The 17905-nt window shown below is 46.8% G+C and overlaps 1 protein-coding gene across 2 annotated transcripts; it reads right to left on the bottom strand.

The window, feature by feature from the left end:
- Positions 1 to 993: 993 nt before the first annotated feature.
- On the bottom strand, positions 994 to 17114 carry LOC8037462 (RAB6A-GEF complex partner protein 2). Of its 2 annotated transcripts, none has more exons than XM_029983162.4 (8): positions 16843 to 17114; positions 14211 to 14335; positions 13513 to 13670; positions 11283 to 11366; positions 10537 to 10686; positions 8464 to 8598; positions 4855 to 5160; positions 994 to 4053 (listed from the first exon to the last, which is right to left on the bottom strand). In XM_029983162.4, exons 2-8 carry the CDS (start codon positions 14333 to 14335, stop codon positions 3830 to 3832), a joined length of 1182 nt encoding a protein of 393 aa, XP_029839022.2. In that variant the 5' UTR covers positions 16843 to 17114; the 3' UTR covers positions 994 to 3829. The 2 variants fall into 2 exon arrangements, with proteins under 2 accessions (XP_029839022.2, XP_042144248.1); XM_042288314.1 differs by having other exon boundaries at positions 13519 to 13670; positions 16843 to 17097.
- Between the last annotated feature and the right edge of the window lie 791 nt (positions 17115 to 17905).

The following is a 17905-nucleotide window of genomic DNA, read 5'->3' as shown; positions in this document are numbered from 1 at the left end:
GCGAAAATATGGCAATAGTCCATGTTAATGGCGTTGTTAAATATGCCATACTTTCGAAGGAAATAATCTGAAGGAATTACTGTAGCAATGGTGAACAAGTCACATTGCACAGGGTGTGCGAAATATCGCGTACATCAAGCACCTCACGACTACCACAGCTTCAAGGAAAGCCTGTTGCGGTCCCATGTTACACAAAAACGTATTATGGTCACTAGTTGGAAGCAGCATACATATTCTGTATTGAGTGCTTACCGTAAATTGACTGGAGTGTTTTTGTTTTTGTTGCAGAGAGGAGGACCGGAGTAGCCAGAGCCACTGCTTAGATTCTGTAAATACCAGAAGAAAGCTCGGAAGAGAACTTTTTTTTCCTACCTCTCCGAGACCCCCGAAACGATGTAGAGTTTACGAAGGCTAGAGAGAAATTGCGAAGCAATGTAAATATCTGCAAAGTCGAATATTTCTGCAACCGCCATCTGTGCCAGTCCTGCTTCAGTAATTGAGATGAGCAGACCCAAGAACCAAAGCGGTTGTCCTGTTACGGAGCAAACAAAGAAACAAAGCGATCTGTTACTGTTTTCTTGCGTAGTACTGTCATTTATGTCTGTGAACCGAAGAGGCATAGAGAGAAAATGCTTTGACGTTCACTCTCAAGAACACGCAATAGAAATCTAAATTCTGGTGGATTACATGTTGAATTAACGAAGGACCGAGGATTCAGTTGGCTGCTCAAACCCGGCCGCGTGTCGCCAACAAGCCGGGATTCGAACCCGCTACCTGGGGCACAGTGCCCGAGACGCATCTCCAAGCATGGTACACAGGCTTCTGCGACGCCGTCTGTTACCACTTCGAGACTGCTTTTGGTGGATGGGCGGGATGCGACGCTAAACGCGCCAGTCGAGGACCTGTTCGAGGCACTTCGCCTGGGATCTGTGGGGCAGCACTTTGCCTCCGAGCCACCGAGACGTATAAAGACCAGCGCGCACACACCACTGCTTTCGTTCATCAAGTTCAACATTTTGTTTTTTTATTTCGCTCCCATCCGGAGCACTTCATCAGGTTAGGCAATCTATGTAGCAAAGAAATGTACAAAAACCGAGTATATTCCCTTTTCCTCACTACTACCAGTGCTCCATGCTCCTTCATTTCATTTGGCAATCAATACCAACCTTCCTTCCGCAAAAAACAAAGATCAACTAAAAAAACAAAAATATAAAAAACTATCAACGTCTTGAGCGGTAACATGTACCCGAACTGCTGCCAAAAGTTGTCGCACATTCCTTCCAGACAGATAAAAGAGGAAGTTGTTTAGGGAACCTGTACACAATTAACAAGTTTTTCTGTCCAACACTATACGAGAAGAAGAAAAAAAAAAAGCTAGGCATGTTGAGAATTTCGCGCTCTTCCCAAAACGGAGATACCCCCCAACATACAAAATGATATATTTACAGTGAGTCATTTCCGCCTACCTTCCGCAGCTCCCACAACTAAGTCGTGCTATGCAGAGCACAAGTTCGTCTGCTTCTCGCTCAGGGGTTGCAGCGACGTCAAAACGCCAAGCTTTGATTGGAAGGATAGTGGGTAGACATCAATGCTAGCTGCCTTGAGGTCTACCCACTATCCTTCAATCAGAGCCAATCGGAGCTCGCAAGTCCAGTGCAAAAATCAGACAAACTTGCACTCCGCATAGTCTGCTGCAGGTCTAGGACAGCAGGGCAAGCCCCACTCGCAAAGCGCTCTGCTCGATACGGTTGGTTGTTTCCTCCTTTCCACCGTTTGCTTTGCTAAAGTGGAAAGAGCAGAAGGTTTCTGGGAGGAGCCTGTTCTGCCGTTCCAAACCAGCGGCAGACTTGCACGGCTTTCTTCTTTTAGCCAGACGTCGTGCTGTCCCAAAACCGCATTTCTGTGCAGCGGGATCAGTGAGAAAACCTACCCCAGGTGCTAAAAGATGAACCCCGTATACCCTTGCCTTTGGCAGATGAGATTGTTTACAAAGAGAGGATGTTCTCAAAGTGTGAGCAAACGGGTTTCAGATGCCCTAAAACTGGTTCACACATCCGTGTTTTGAGCGCAATGAACTGTGCTGTAACCGCTTACGACGAGAGAAGCACGCTGGCACCGTGAACGTGTGCACGCACATGCACCATAAACATGTTCAGCCGGCACCATAAACAAGCAATGAGCCAACTCGCTCAGCTTCGAGCCGACATGGTTGTTTGTAACATCCTCAAAAGTATTTCACGCCGATGGTGAAGAAATGATGCGCGAGAAATGAGGAAATAAACGCCGACCGGAGGCGTTCCAGGGTCATCCGATAAACTGTAGCAGTGTGGTCTCTCGCCGCAAGTGTGTGTGAACCAGTCTTTGAACGAAACAGGTAGTTAGCGGTGCAAACCGACAGCTGTCCAGAGCACGATTGGTGTGCTACCCACGCTGCCAAGTTGCTAAAAACAAGCACCTCCACGACCACACGAGAGCAACGAATTGTGAACTAGCCCCTATTCTATGCTGAACTCCCACATAGCTAGTTTGAACTTTGTGTACGGCTGTAAGCTTTCCCCGAAATGCAGTAATAATCCACACCCTGTCTTGGTAGAGTGGAATTTCGGCCAGGTGGTTCACAATGGCCGTCAACGTCTGGAGACGTTGGCGGCTACATTTTCCATCGCAGAAACGTTGAGCAGGAGACATCATGCTTTTGGCTGAGCTCGCAGCAGGGGATCGCAATTGACTGGGCATCATTTTTTCACTCAGTTGATAATGGTGCTCTTTCTTTTCCAGCAGAGCACGAGCATCACGTCGTCTGCCGTGCTTGTGCCCTGCACAAGCACGGCAGACAACGTGATGACCATTGGCCGTAAGTACTAGGGAGAAGGATGTTGTCCAGTCATAGTAGCAAAGGGTGCATAGTGCTACCCAACCGCTCATACAAGATTCCGGCAAAAGTATATCTGGCAAGTGCGTCTGTCTACACGTTGCGGACTGCAGTTGTTTGTGTGTTTGGGGAGGTTGTATGTCCCACTTTCAGCTGCAGATGATCATTTACACACCTGGACACAGAAAAAGCTGCTGCTTGCAGCGGACGATGTCCCGAAGGAATAGCAGACGGGTTGTTTGCGCATCCGAGTGTACAAACTCTTATGCTTGTAACAGCAGATGACAATCTAGATGACAGCCATTTGTAAATGTAGGTGAATGGAATCACGGCGTCTCAGCACAGCAGATGACCTTGCAGACTAAGCATAAACAATGCTTCATTACATGTCCAGGTGAATGGAACTTTTTGCTCGCAGTAGCAGACGGCATCGCAGATGATGTTTCAGCTGGGAGTTGCCACCATGTCCGGGTGAATGATTGTATTCTGTAGACCATTTCGCTTGCAGGGTAGCAGATGATCGTTACTTGCACTCCTGGCTGGATGGCATTTTCTGCTTATAGAAGCAGACGAGTCGTCAATGTTGCAGACGACATTGCAGATGATGTAGACAGTGTCGCCATGCCCAGGTGAATGATTGTATTACATAGATCCTTCTGCCTTTGGCATAGCAGATGATCGTTATTTGCATGTCTGGCCAGACGGCACCTTCTGCTCGTAGCAGCAAACGGGAGCCATCGCTGTAGCAGACGACATTGCAGATGATGTTGCAGATGACAGTCTTCACCATGCCCGGATGAATGATTGCATTACATGGATCCCTCTGCTCGTAGCATAGCAGACAATCGTTATTTGCATGTCTGGCTGGATGGCACCTGCTCGTAGCAGCAGACGGCAGCCATCACTGTAGCAGACGACGCGGTGGTTGACGCAAGGCACTTGAGAGTCCTGGTTAGGTCAGCAGATCTGCAGGGACATCTGGGAGGGTGCTTTGAGGGCACTGCTCACATGGCCCGGGTGGGTGGGGAACAGGCAGATGGGAAGGTCCCACACCATGGTCTGCACATCGAGCACTTCTGGTGGCGCCCAATCGCCAGAACCCGGTGGCAGCCGCAAACCGGGCATCGTTATAGGAGACGTGGTCATCACAAATTCGAAGTGAAGCTTCCAGCGCAGCTCCACTGCAATAAAAATAAAACAGCCTTTAATACTTGCAAACTCGAATGTGGGCTTTTAAAATAGTTTGTGACTGGAATTCTCTGAAGCCTTGCACAAAATTTTATAGATTTCGTTTTTTTTAACGATTGAAATATATTACATTAAGTACACACTGCAGTGACCACACTGATCCAACTCTTCAAACAAATCTAGCAACGGAATTTAATTGTCAGATATTACTATAGGTCTTTCCTTTTACCTTTATTCTCTTTTGTTACTTCCAAAACTTTATGGCTCGAGTGTAAAAAAAAATATTACTATATTTAGCCAAGAAAACTAGCTAGCTAGAGTTAAAAAATTATTTAATTTCACCAGCACATTTTACTTTCTTTAGAGCAAGGGCATGCACATTCTAATCATTACAGCCTGCCTGGCCGTCAAGCGTGAACATAATCCTATGCCAGACAGCCAGCCTACTGATACATATAACTGGGGTTCCATGTTTTCGGTGTATACAGATAAATCCTGAAAAGTGACCCCTGGGCTAACTTTATCATTATTGAAAAAGAGAGGAAAAAAAAAAAAACGCCTAGAACTGGAGTTGCCTTTGTATAAAAAAAAGACCCAGGCTCACGGAAAGACATCTTTGTCCGCAGCCTTATTTTGTGATAGCCCCGAGCACCATTCCACACTCGAATATCTGCAAGGCTGCCTCTACCTCGCGGAGCCACACCTCTTATCTGGTTTCATTTTCCCATCAGTAATAGCATGTTTTCCAAGTAATCAAGCCGCACGTGTGCTTGATTACTTGGCCCAACGCTTACCTATGTCCGACGCGAAGGAGGGCGTCACGTGCAGCGGCACGGGCAGGTGTAGGTGGGTGGTGCGCAGGTGTAGGCAGAAAGCGTGCTGCTTGCAGTGCCCCAGGGTCGAGAGTACGGCCTCTCCGCTGGCAGACGCCGCCCCGAGCACCTCTTCCTCGCTCTGGAGGGTCACCGAATACTGGACGCACGGCACCGTCGCCTCGGAGAAGTCGAAGGTGCCCACGATGTCCTCCCCAAGCCGGAAGGAGGTCTTCAGCAGGCAGAATCGCACCACCCGGCCGTTCTGGTGTGTCACGTTGTAGTAGCCTGGGGTGTGGGAGGAGAGGAAACAATTACCAAGCGTGTCTCGGTCGTATATAATAAACTCCGAGATACGCAGAATGTGCTGTGAACGAGCTGGAAGATGTCGCGCGCATGCATGCCTGTGTGACTTATGAGGTCACATGACTGCGATGTCACGTGACTGACAACGTCGAAGAGTTGTGTGACATCACATGATGTCACGAGGTCGCAGAACTGTGATGCCACGTGACTGGGGACGTCAGAGTCATTGACATCACAGTGTCGTGTGTGATGTCATGAGGTCACATGACTGGTGATGTCAAAGGGTCATCCAACACACAGTGTGACATGTGACATCACATGATATCACAGGACCATAATGTCACGTGACTGATGATGTCAGAGTACTGTGACATCACAGTGTCGTGTGGGTGACGTCGGAAAGCCACGCGACATCAGTGTCACGTGAAATTGTGGGGTCGCATAACTTCGTGACCTGAACGCTGTGACATCACGACACCCAAACTTAACATTGAGTCACACAGCGTCACGGTGTTGTGCAACGTCGCGGAGTTAAGCGGCATCGTAGCCGGGCGACATCAAGGTGCCACATGACACCTTGACCCGTGTGTTGGTCAAGTGTAATGCGTCGCTTTTCTCGTGAAACCCACCCCTACAACACATTCTGTTAAAAAAAAGGATGAGTGAGAGCAATAAGGGATTGTGACATGCCCCAGACATGGTACTGTAGCAATTAAATTGGCACAAAAATCTCCCAGAAACGACTTGTGGCATGAGCCACCTGAGCCATCGGAAGCATACGACACATGCTTTATGGTTATGGCAAATGTCTCCATCGGAACTGTCGTGAAGCTCCACTCGACAACAATGTCAACGACATAGATGGATTTACGTCCTCAGCTGCATCAATGAGAGTCCAGGTTGCACTTGGCCCATTCCATGCCTCACCCAAATGTTCCCGAACTCTGATGCGCTAGCGGAAATGGGAACAAGCCACTTTGCCGGCGTAGCTATTAACCGCTTCCGTGAGTGTCCTACTGCGGATAATAGGAGACTCAACAGTCCTTCGTTCCTTTTTGATGCACTAACTGGTTTCTAGAAAAGCTTCAGTCTAACTGTTCGATGGAACGCCAAGCGTGGGTCCTATCCTTTGAACTGTACGGCAAACCGAGAGGTAACGGAAAAGTTGCAGAGATCACGGGTGCAGGAAAATGCTGTATTGGGCGTGCCAGGTCGTATATAGGGCAGTTTCAAGAAACACATTTTCACTTACGGTAGGCCACGTCCCACTACATCAACAAATAGCGCCCATCACTTTCCCCGTCTGTTTGCATGCAGACGCTTAGTACTGGCGTCATTTTTGGCGTTGGCGAAACGCACACACATGGCAAGTGTGCTCCGTCGACAACAGAACTCGGCAAGTACGACGGAGTTTGGCAGATGCCGGGGGGGGGGGGGAAGGTAACTGCTTTCATTCTTTCCCCCCCCCCCTGCCCTATCTACCTAAACCATCTTGGCCACAGATGGGTCGACTTCTCTACATCACCTCATTTGAGATTCAAATAAAAAAAACAGTTTGTTCAAAGAATGGGTACCATACGACGCTACTCTGGCTGACGCAGTCGATTGGGACAGAAAAAACTCGAGCGAGCTGGAAAATGCTGCGTCCGCGCGTAGAAAGACGCACCGTAATGTTCTGAGTCATGGCCCACCCCACTTTTAGGGCGAATATTGATTTCTAAAAAAATGCAGAGTGATCACCCACCCCTACAATACCCCAAAGAGGACTCTGCGACCCGCAAACATTCATCCTATCCGACAGACGTCTTCTAACTTGTATAAAACCATGAAACAAATTTGAGTTTTGAGTATAATGTATTTCTTGTGCAGCCACCCTAGATACATACAAAAAAATTGGCGTTTTTTTTTAAATTGCTTGCATTTACCCATTGAGACATGGCCCACCCCACTTTTTTTTACGAATTCCAGGTGGCAGGGGGGGTGGGCGATGACTCGGGGCATTATGCTAGGGTGAAACTTCATCCATGCAGCGCCCGGCAGGATTTTGAACAACAAGCAAGTACAGTGTAGACCGCATATAACGTATGTCGCGGGAGTCGCAAAAATCTGCACTATAAGCGGTACCGCGTTATAACCAAAACATCAATTTTTCAGGCCAAAATAGATACCATGAGACAACTTACCTTTGTAAAACAATTTATTTTATGTTAGATGAAAAATAAAGCTTAGTTTGAGGAAAGTCTTTATTTCACCCGACTAGTACACTTCTTCTCTCAAGTGTGTCACACATTTTGAAAGAAATGAGCGACTTTTGCCTGGCGCAGCCTTCTAGCAGCGTCGCAGGTTGCGGACGGACGTTGCGAGCATTCAGGATTGCTAACCCTAATCACTTTTCTCCGGCGATGAAAACGCTTAAAAATTCGCATCCTTTATACGGTTGCGCCAGTAATACCTTCAACTTGAGCACAGGCATGAAATGCTCTAAATAAGAAATGCGGGCAATGTTTCAAAACAGAAATGCTTAAAAAGCACCATTGTAGTCGAAGTAAACAAACACGACGACACGGGCGTTTCTGCCGTCTTGAGAGTGCCGCCACAACATCGCCGTACGAGTGGGTGGATCTTCCCTTCTAGTACATGCTGGGTTATCATACTGACACACAACGAAAATTCACAGTCAAGGATAGCGCTTTTACGCGGAAATTTGAGCTTCCACCACGCCGTCTACGTCGACGATCACAACCGACGCCATGTTTGCGGATAGAACACGACGTATAGAAGCAGCCGGCCCGCGACCGGCATGCAACGCGCGCAAACACTTTTCCTCAACCTGCGATTGGTCTGTCGTTGCGGTTGTTTCCAACGCAGCGGAGGGACGCACGCACGTGAACGACACGTGCGTGCGTCCCTCCGTCGCTATGGCAACTGAAGCCTCTCTCTTCACTTCTCCCCGCTTCTTCGAGCAACCTCCTTGCCCCGCGAGTGCCGCTTGCGGCTCGCGCCGTTATCTAGTGTCGCACAGGGAAGCGTGCTCGCTGCGCCGGTCAGTCGGCGCGGTCCGCGGGCTGTTCCAGAAACCGCACTATAACCAGTATTTCCCTTCGCGCGACTGCATTTTAAGCGGTATGTAATTACATGGAGTTCTATGGGAGGCGAACCGGTGGTTTAAAAAAGCCGCGTTATACCCGGTCCTGCACTATAAGTGGTTACGTTGTAAGTGGTCTATACTGTACATGAAACTGCCCCACCGTCGAAGAAATGACGCTCTGGAGGCGGGTCACTCACTGGGTCTCCTCCGGGAGGTGAGGTCTTCGAGGAAGTCCACGGCAACCTCCAGGACAGACTGCCGGCTTGCCGACGGAAGGAACGGGTTGTTGGGGGCCGCCCGGGCAAGGCGCTCCTTCAGCGCCTCCATCAGGCCTGTTCGTCACGGGGAGAGTCAGAAAACGAGGGCGACGAAGCGGCCTCGACCGGGAAGCGTGTTCAAAACTTTCTACGACCTGGGGGGACCCTGGACGGACGGACGACTGTGGCTGCACCCTTTTGTACAAGAGGCGGCCTGCACCACCTAACCACTGGCGTGTTTTTTCGTGGTCGCTAACGAGTGCTCAACATCAACGAGTCGCATTCGTAAGGTGTGGGATGGGCATCGGTTTTTTTGTTTGCGCATGTTGGTCCTTGTAAAAAGCACTTTTGTGGGGCCGACATTTTTTCCCCTTCTAGAGTATGGTACTTGCAAGCTGGTCGGTCTTAGAAGCATCAAATGGAAACACGAAAGGCGAAACATTGTCACGTTTTTTTTCCGGTCGGATTCAGTTTGACGCGTCCAATGCCGCAACATTCTGGCAGTTTCAGATTCCTATCTGGAGGCACTCTAAGGAGCTTCTCCGTCGGACGGTATGCTCCCAGCCTCCAAATCCAGTTCCGGAGGGCGACCAGCAGTGGAATGGGTGTCTGCCATGTCTGTAGGATTCAGTGTCTTCGGAGTTTATTTCCGGTGAAATTCAGAAAGGGTGTTTTTCGGAGTTTATTTTTCGCTGGGAATTCGGGGTTTATCGGAGTTTATCTTTGTTATATTTCCAATTCTCCAAAGTTCTAAAATTAATTTTACTCCGTTCCTATATTTACTTTAAAAATAAAAATAAATATTGTCTGCACAAAAACGTACACTAAATCTTTCGAATTGCCTGCATCAAAAGATATTTCTGCCGCTGCGTTCGGTACTGGCGCCTTTGCGATCGGCAGTACTCACTGTCCATGACAAATCTTGAAAACCAGCGTTACTACAATGAGCGTCATTACTAGGGTACTTCGAAACAAGTGTTACTACAATAAACGTTGATACCGTAAAATCCCGAGAGATAGCCCACCTAAACTCGAGAGAAAATTGGGTGAAAATAAGGAGTGGGCCAACTTTCAATGTACAATCAAAAAAATTTGAAAAAAAAAAAAAAAATTAGATCATGCTTTTGTCAAGCTTGTTATCTCGGCAAGGGGCAATGAAGCAAAGATTTCTGAACTTTCCAGTCAGCAATGTTCGCTTATATCCCGCCATAGGTAACTAGACAGATTTATGCCAAGGTCATCATTGATCCCAACACTATGATTACTAGGAGTGGGCTATCTTTTAGTGTTTAAAAGAAAATACCAAATCAAGCCAAGAATTGGGGTGGGTTACCTTTCGGTGGTGGGGCATCTCTCAAAATTTTACGGTACTACTATGAAATTTCCAAACTCCTAGACGCATTGAAACTTCGGCTGCCCTCCCCATCCTGCAAAATCTACAGGTTCATGTCTTTCAATGTTATAAAAACACAACCCCCTCCTTCCTCTAAGAAGTACCAATAGTATGGTCCAAACCAGAAACCGAAACAGTAGCTTTCGTAGTGGTCCAGAAGCACACAGACCCATTGTATCGAACAAACCTTTGATGAGACAACAAAAAAACTCCCTTTTGTCAATAATCCAAAACAATAAAAAAAAAATTGTTTTTGTTGTTTTACTAGCCCCGTGCCTCGACAAACTTGATTCATAAGATATAGTCCTGGGTGGCTTTTCACTTTGCCATCGTGACCTCCAAATTCCGAGTTTTTCGGATGAATCCGAACTGCCGAAAAATTTGTCGGCAAGTGTTTTTTGGAGCTTGTCGGATTCGTCCGAAAATGCGGAGTCCTACACATCCACCGCCCCGCCCCTGCTGCGACGCAGCCACGATTGAGGCCGGGAATGACACAACGCTCCTACAACGTTGTTGAGGCAGAAGTTGAGGGACTACTTTTTTTTAACGCAGTAAACGCGGCGGTCGCAGATGCGTTGCTGGCACCACGCCGCCATCGATGAGGCTGAGGGAGTGCTCACCTTCGACGACGAACACTTTGATGGGTATGCGGAGGAGGCAGATGCGGGCGTTCACCTTCTGAGCCCCTATGGTGACCTTGTACGCGTACCTCACCGCCTGGCCTTTGTATGAGGGTGGCACCGACGACGGGATCGTTTCCCTGTACACGACTGCCCCGTGGTGCGCACGGCCGCAGCGAGGGGAAAAAAAGGACTAATTAAATGACGTTTGCCGGACGACGAGCGCAGCAGTTACCGAATTTTAAGATAATGGTAAGAACTAACGAAATAGGTGTAATATGTCGATTCTAATAATTATTCGTAAGTCATCATGACTTTTATTTGTCCTTATCATTATCTTGATTGACTGATGATAATCAATAATGCTCAACGTAGCTCATAGATTATAAACGTTAGATTTATGTTGCCATGGCAAGTGTGAGACGGTTTTTCGTGACCTTTTTTTCGCAACGCTCGTCTCGTGGGAACACGTCCAGAAGCACGTTCGGCTCTAAAATGATCATGGGTTCAGTGTTTACATGTGTGTGCACCAACCCCGGGGGGGGGGGGGCTATCACAGTTACATTTCTAAACCGGAACCGCGCTAGGCTCTATTTGCGAGTGCCAGTGGTCTCGACTAGTGTTACTTGACCTACGTCCCAACTTAGCCCACTAAGAATCTAGCCACGCATAACCTGATGTGCGACTGAGCGGAATGGCAGAAACGCAACAGACGCGACGAAAAGGCGACGGCAAAGGTGACTCACACGACTTGCTTTCTCCTGGCAAAAGACGGAGGTCACAGAACAAGATCTTGGGCTTGGAAGAGAACACCACGTAGCCTTTCTCGCCTGCGGCAAAAGAAAATGCCGAAGCCAAGACACTGATGGATGACGAACACACAGATACACACGTGCGACAAGCAATGTCCTCCCTTTAAACCAGGGCGCAAAGTACCATAGACACGAGAGGAAACAACTGCAAGATTTTTTGCATAACTAAGTTGTTTGCTAAAAGGAGCTAAGAGTACAGAATAAGGGTAAAGATGCGGGCAAGCCGGTGAATGGCTTTCATACCTCAACTCGAGAAGAGGCAAAAATAAAATAATTAACACGCACAGATGCCGTCTCAAACTTGGCAGCTATTAATTTATTTCACAAAAAACAGCTGGAATACAGCTCTAGCCCTCATTGGGAATAGGAATGAAAGTAAAAATGCAGGTAAACTGGTGAACGACTAGTTTATGAAATAAATCAGTTGCTGAGTTTAGTTTAGTGTGTGTGGGTGTGTGTGTGTATATCAGTTATCTTATTTTTGCCTTTTGTCTTGGGTTGGAGGATGGAAGTAATACAGTTCTTTGCCATCTTACGGAATGTTGCAAACCAAAACTTGGGAAGGTTTCCACACAAGATTATTAAGAAAATAATGTGCATTTAAATGATGGCTTCAGGCATTCTGAATGAGCACTCTGTAGTGTTCAATGCTTAAAGAACACAAACTTCAGTGCAGCTATGTCTGTGAACAACTTTCTTTGGCAATGCAGTCAAAGGTACGACAGTGCGTGCTCGAGCGCCAATTAGAGCCACGCATGTGCACTCCTGTTCTCTTTGGGGCACAACACAGAAAGTTGTCTCCAAATGTAGTGTGCTCTGGATCTTAGCAGACCTCCTAGTAAGTGTATCCCCTAACTGACAGCTATAGTAACAGCACTCGGGCGATGGTCAGTAGTACTAGATGCACACAAAAACTTAATTTTAATAGCTGTAGGGCATTCAAAGGACAACATTTATGACTGAGAATAAAGATAATTGTCTATGGATGAATAAAAAAGGAAAGTGAAGGTAGTCTCCCAGTGACCCCAAAACAGCTCTTTCCTGACTAAATTTAAAAATCCGTTATTTCCCGCACGGTTCAGACACCTGTCCACATTTCCTAATACTGCATTACGTTAGGAAGCAAATGGAAACCTTCAGGTCGCTCTTGACTTCTGATGGATCCATGACTAGCCTTTGGCTATGGATATGGATCACGTGTATTTTTTTTTTTTTTTTTTATTTAGAGGATACTACAAGCTATCGAAGGCCCAAGTAGGTGTGGGATACAACATATACATTCACACATAAAACGAAAGCAAATAACACGACATTAAAAGGTTTACAACTAACTAGCAAATATACAGGATATATTATTTTAAAAAAAAGGGGAGGGGGGGAAAGCAAGCATCAAGCAGTATGTAATTCCATCATGCACTAATACAAAATGACCTATCCAGATGTAGTATGAAGGTTTATACAATCCTAATGTCCATGCGAAAAGGATGAAGGTGCAGCAATGTACAAAGCGAAACATGTTAGTTATCAAGACGCTCATGATTGTTTGCTAATAATAAAGCCTCGAAATAAACATCACCCAGGTGTAGCTAATGAAGACACCTTTCAAGTAGACAAGTCCGAAAATGAAAGCAAAGGCTAGCATATCGTCATGAAAACCAACTTCTTTGCCAAAGCCGAGCTTCCAAAAAAAAAAGAAACAGCTCTCGTTGCGACTACTATACTTCCTGATCATAGCTGACGGACCTTACACGTTTAGAAGTTGAAATTTTATAGGGTGCAGACTATACAAAGGTTTGTTTTTCCAAAACCATTCATTAACACAAACCGTCGTGGATTTTGTTAGCGACAGGTTATGATGCGAGCTTCTTTGTGATCTGATAAAGCGGTCGTTTGTCAAAATGTGTCGTGCCATGTATTTTATGAGCAAACTATGCACCAGGTGAGAACCATCTAAACACAAAACTTTTTCTCTCAGCTGGAATTCGCCTCTGCGGACTATATACATGGGGCGCGGACTATAGTCCGGAAAATATGGTGCCCGTCCAAAGTGTTGATCCTTTCCTCGATACCCACGGCACATGACTCCTACTGCAATCATTCTTGTCGAGACAAGTAGTAGAGCAATAGGGAAGAATAAAAACCGAGAACAAAGAGGGATAGTGACCTTCACCTCGGCACGGAATGAAAGAGGTGTCCTTGGAACCCGTGGCCATCTGTTCTTGCGACGGAGACTTGGGAAAGTGCACCTTGGCCTCGTCCACCGAGCAGTGGCAGTGGATCTGGGCGCTCGCCCACGCAAGGTTCTCCGGCGTTGGCTTGACGCTGCGTCGCATTGTCACGCAAGGTTAAGGTCGGGAGCGCCAAAGCACTGCGAGCGGTACACTACGCAACGCCGTTAGCGCGGAAAAGCGACCCCTTCGCTCTTGTCATTTTTTTTTCTTAAAATTTAACGGCTATCCTTAAAACGACCGACGCGGTGGAAGGCGTTCACTCGAGGTGTCAACCTAGTCGGTAAAGTCTTGCACTTGTTGGTAGCCTGCATGAGTGAAATTAACGCCGAATTGCAAACTGGTGGCATATGTAGCTCAAGAGAAACAATTTTCTTTTTTTTTTTTTACACAGGATCAGAGGAGTTGTATATACATTGTTGTCTATACAATAACCGTAAGGAAGCCCTGGAAAGCAGGCACTTTACGATAAAATTGTGAAACTCAGCAGGTATGCGACACCAGTCGAGACGCATTCCTGGCAGCAGGATGAAAGGGCCCTTCAGGGTTTCTGCTCATTCCACGTCTCTGGCAGTATCTGTGTCCCACGGGCACAAGCCGACATTCAGTAGAGCAACGAAAGCACACTACGTACCAGTTCTCGGGCCTTTCGTCGACGTTGGCATCTGCACGCTTGTTGATGAAGGTAACCAAGCACTCCACACTGTCTCCAGCGACGTAGACGACATCGCGTAGAAGCTTGGCTTGCACTTCAATCATCTGAAGAGCGAGGAAACGGTCAGTGCAAAGCGTTGCACGGCTGCTTAGTGCCTCATGAATGTGCCCACCCAGAGCATGCAAGCACAAGAGTGCCCACTGGGACGAAAAATATAACTTGCCGACGTGTCGCATAATTGTGCCAATGCGCGTGTGGCTGAACACCTATCTTTTGCTTGCGTTGATTCAACACACGTCCTTTGAAAATAGTTACAGCAATTACCCCGGGGAAGACTGAAAAACGATGCCTCAAACGTTCACTGTTCTTCCTTTGCTGTAATCCAAGAATGACAATCAGGTCACCAGGTTCAAAGCTCGGCAGTAAAGTATTAGATTAGATGACAAGATGTTTAGACAGTGGGAGGTCGGTCTGGTTGACTCTGTAGACGAAAAATTTAGGTAGTGCAGTATGACTGCCGACCTGGGGTCTTCAATGTGTATCATGCAGTAGTGATTACACAAACACATTACCAGGGGCCTTATGCTGCACAGCAAGACCAAGTGGAACCAACGGAAACAGACAACGCCGTCTGCTGCGATTAATTAGCGTCACGCCGCTGACTAATTGCAGCAGACGGCGCTGTCCCGGTCCCTTGCACTTGCCGTGTAGCATAGGGCTCGCCCTCCCCGCCCCCGTCCCCAGTATGCTTATGCTGATCAGAACGGGTAAGGGTGGGGGATCAAACCCCTGGATCTCTGGGTTCTGTAGCACAAGCTGTCAGCGATCCCCTCACCATTTATCTGCTCAGATACATTTTAGCTTTTAGGGTGCCTTACTTATCGAACAACTAATTGGGACTGTGTTTTAGTGACAAGGATGACATGTTAATTACTCTCTTGGAGGTATGAATATATTTTCCCGAGTGGAGACACTGTGTGCTTACTTCTCGTGGCAACTACAAGAGCTTTACTGATCCTTGAAAAAGGTGTGAATGGTAATATTTATCTCTTTTAGGTACAATATCATATATGAGGATGTAGACAAGAAGAGTGACAGCTCCCACAGATATACTGGGTGATTCAAGGAGCGGCCAGGCTCTTTAAATCGACCGCAAAATTCGGTTTCTTAACCTATCGCGCTACAATTTTGCGCAGTGTTGCCCACAGATGGTGCATTTGTTTTGTAAAATTTGCGAAGAGCAAGCTTATTTGAGGAAAAAGTAAAGAAAGAAAAAGGTTTAGATCCTATGGACACGCAGCGAAGCCACCAGTCTTCAAACAATACGGTGCAGCTTCTCACGGGAGACAAGAGATGCCGCAAGCGGTCGCGACGCCAACTGCCGCCAACGAACGAGCATACGTCTTAGCAGACAATTGTTTCAACTCAAAAGCGGCGCGCGTTCCGCAGGCGGCGACAGTCGCAGAAACAAAAACAGGTGCGTTAACAACAAGGAACTGCAAAGCAGACAATATCAGTACTCCCAAAGGAACAGTGAAAATATCCCGACAAACCATTTTTTTAATCGATTATGTGTCCATTCAATGTGTTTCATTAGTAAGGATGATAAAATAATGCATTGGCAACTGATGTCAGAAAAGCTCGCGCCACTTTTAAGTCTAAAAGATTGTCTGCTAAAGACGCCGGCTCTCGGCGCCGTGTGCTCGTTCGTTGGCGGTAGTTGGCTTTGCGACCGCTTGCGCCATCTTTTGTCTCCCGTGCGAAGCGGCGCCGTATTGTTTGAAGATTAGTGGCTTCGCTGCATTTCCATAGGAGTTAGGCCTTTTTCTTTCTTTACTTTTTCCTCATAAAAGGTTCCCTCTTTGCAAAATTTTACAAAAAAAAAAAAAAAATGCACCATCTGTAGGCAACGTTGCACAAAGTTGTAGCGCGATAGGTTAAGAAACCGAATTTTGCGGTCAATTTAAAGAGCCTGGCCGCTCCTTGAATCACCCACCTGGTTGTTATGGCTTGTATAATTAACACCAAAGTTTCTTGTTGTGCTGTGCTTTCTTCTTAATGGTAAAAGTTCATATATATATAAATACATACTTAAGAAACAATTTTTAAAACGATGGCGCAAAACACCAACTTTTGGGGCGGTATCAGAAAAAACAGCACAAACTTTTCATAGCCTTAAGATATTACATAAAGATCGCTATGACGTAGATATTCATTAAAACAGTCCTTCATATGCGCTCGGCGTGGTATGAGCGCAAGTGGTATGACGAACAGGTTATGCTAAATAGTAAATATGAGACGTTACAGCGCCATAACTCCGGACCTCCTGTGAAAGGCTGTATAACGCTACTCATTTATCGCCCGGCCCTTCATGCTTTTATATCTACTTGAGTAATCTAGCCGCAACTTATGACATGCCATAAAAACAGCACCGCAGAGCCCAATCATCACGGCGATCACATTTAGCAGTGTGGGGAAATATCAACTGCTTTGCCGTCATGTTTGGTCGCTTGCAACTTGGGGCATAGTATGATGCGACGAAGTCGTCTCTTTATCTTGAGTTTAAGGGGGAAGTGGCTACGGAGCGGGTGATGTGTAGTAAACGGATTACCTTATGCCGCTGGGAGGCGAGGTGCTTCGCTTGGCACGCAAGAAACTTTCCATATATCGGCCACTATGACACTTGCTTTAACTTTGAGGATAATTCGCCCGTTCTGCCGTTGGTTCGGAGTGTGCTGAGTCTCTTGGCTGTTTCCACGGTTTCCATCACTGTTTTTTTCGACTGTCCTGCCTCGTCCTCCCGTCCTCCCTATGCCACTCCGCGATTACTGTGGCCATGTAGCTATAAGGAAAGACTGGTGCGGAGAAAACATCCAGAAAGACAGAAACGTTTATAGCCGACAAAATCAGACTTCCGCCACAAACTTTGTGGCGCTACAGACTTAAACGATGCGCAATTAGATTAAACTTTTGTTGTTTTTTTTTGGTTTTTTTTTACAATTGTGATTTTGGAGGTTGGCAGCTTTAGGAATAACTCTGAGATTACAAAAGAGAGAGAACTTGCAAGAATCTCCAAAGAATGAATTATGGGAATTTTCTGCATGCTTCTCCCGAGAGGATAGCACCCCTGTCCTCGCTGCTGGTTCCCAGAATTCCTTTCAGCGTCGTAGAGGGCGCTGCTGCACATTTTGCTAGAAGTCTTTTGGGCCGGCTATTTGAGCAGTCCTCTGAACTCACCTGAAGATGCTGTTGCAATTTTTCATATCACACACATTTCAGCAGTGGTTACCGTGTGCTTTACAACCATAAGTGTTATATATTGTACTGGGGCATTATGCATATTCCGTGGTTCATACAACTACTCATTGGATTCCATTGCTTTTAACAAAAGCCGCTATCAAGTGCTGAAGTTGATCACAAGTCTTGCATGCACCATTTGTTGGGACCTGTTTTACATTGGTTGTTTATTGAGGAGTTTCAGCGAATATAGGGGGCGCTCCGATCGATCCAACATGGCGGACAAGAGGGGGATAGATTTGCGACGCCCGTAGACCGGTAGCGTATAAGTAAAGCAAAGCGTGTCGTTCTCTGTTTGTTGCCGTGTGCGAGACGATCATCGTTTCAACCAAGACCCACCGTGATGCTACAGAGGAAGTGTTCAAGCCAGTCGAAGG

Source organism: Ixodes scapularis, unplaced genomic scaffold (genome assembly GCF_016920785.2).
Source record: "Ixodes scapularis isolate PalLabHiFi unplaced genomic scaffold, ASM1692078v2 ptg001727l_1___fragment_2___debris__unscaffolded, whole genome shotgun sequence".
NCBI classification, from domain to species: Eukaryota; Metazoa; Arthropoda; class Arachnida; order Ixodida; family Ixodidae; genus Ixodes; species Ixodes scapularis.
Note: the sequence above shows the minus strand (reverse complement) of the source record. Positions and strands in the feature narration are given on the sequence as shown.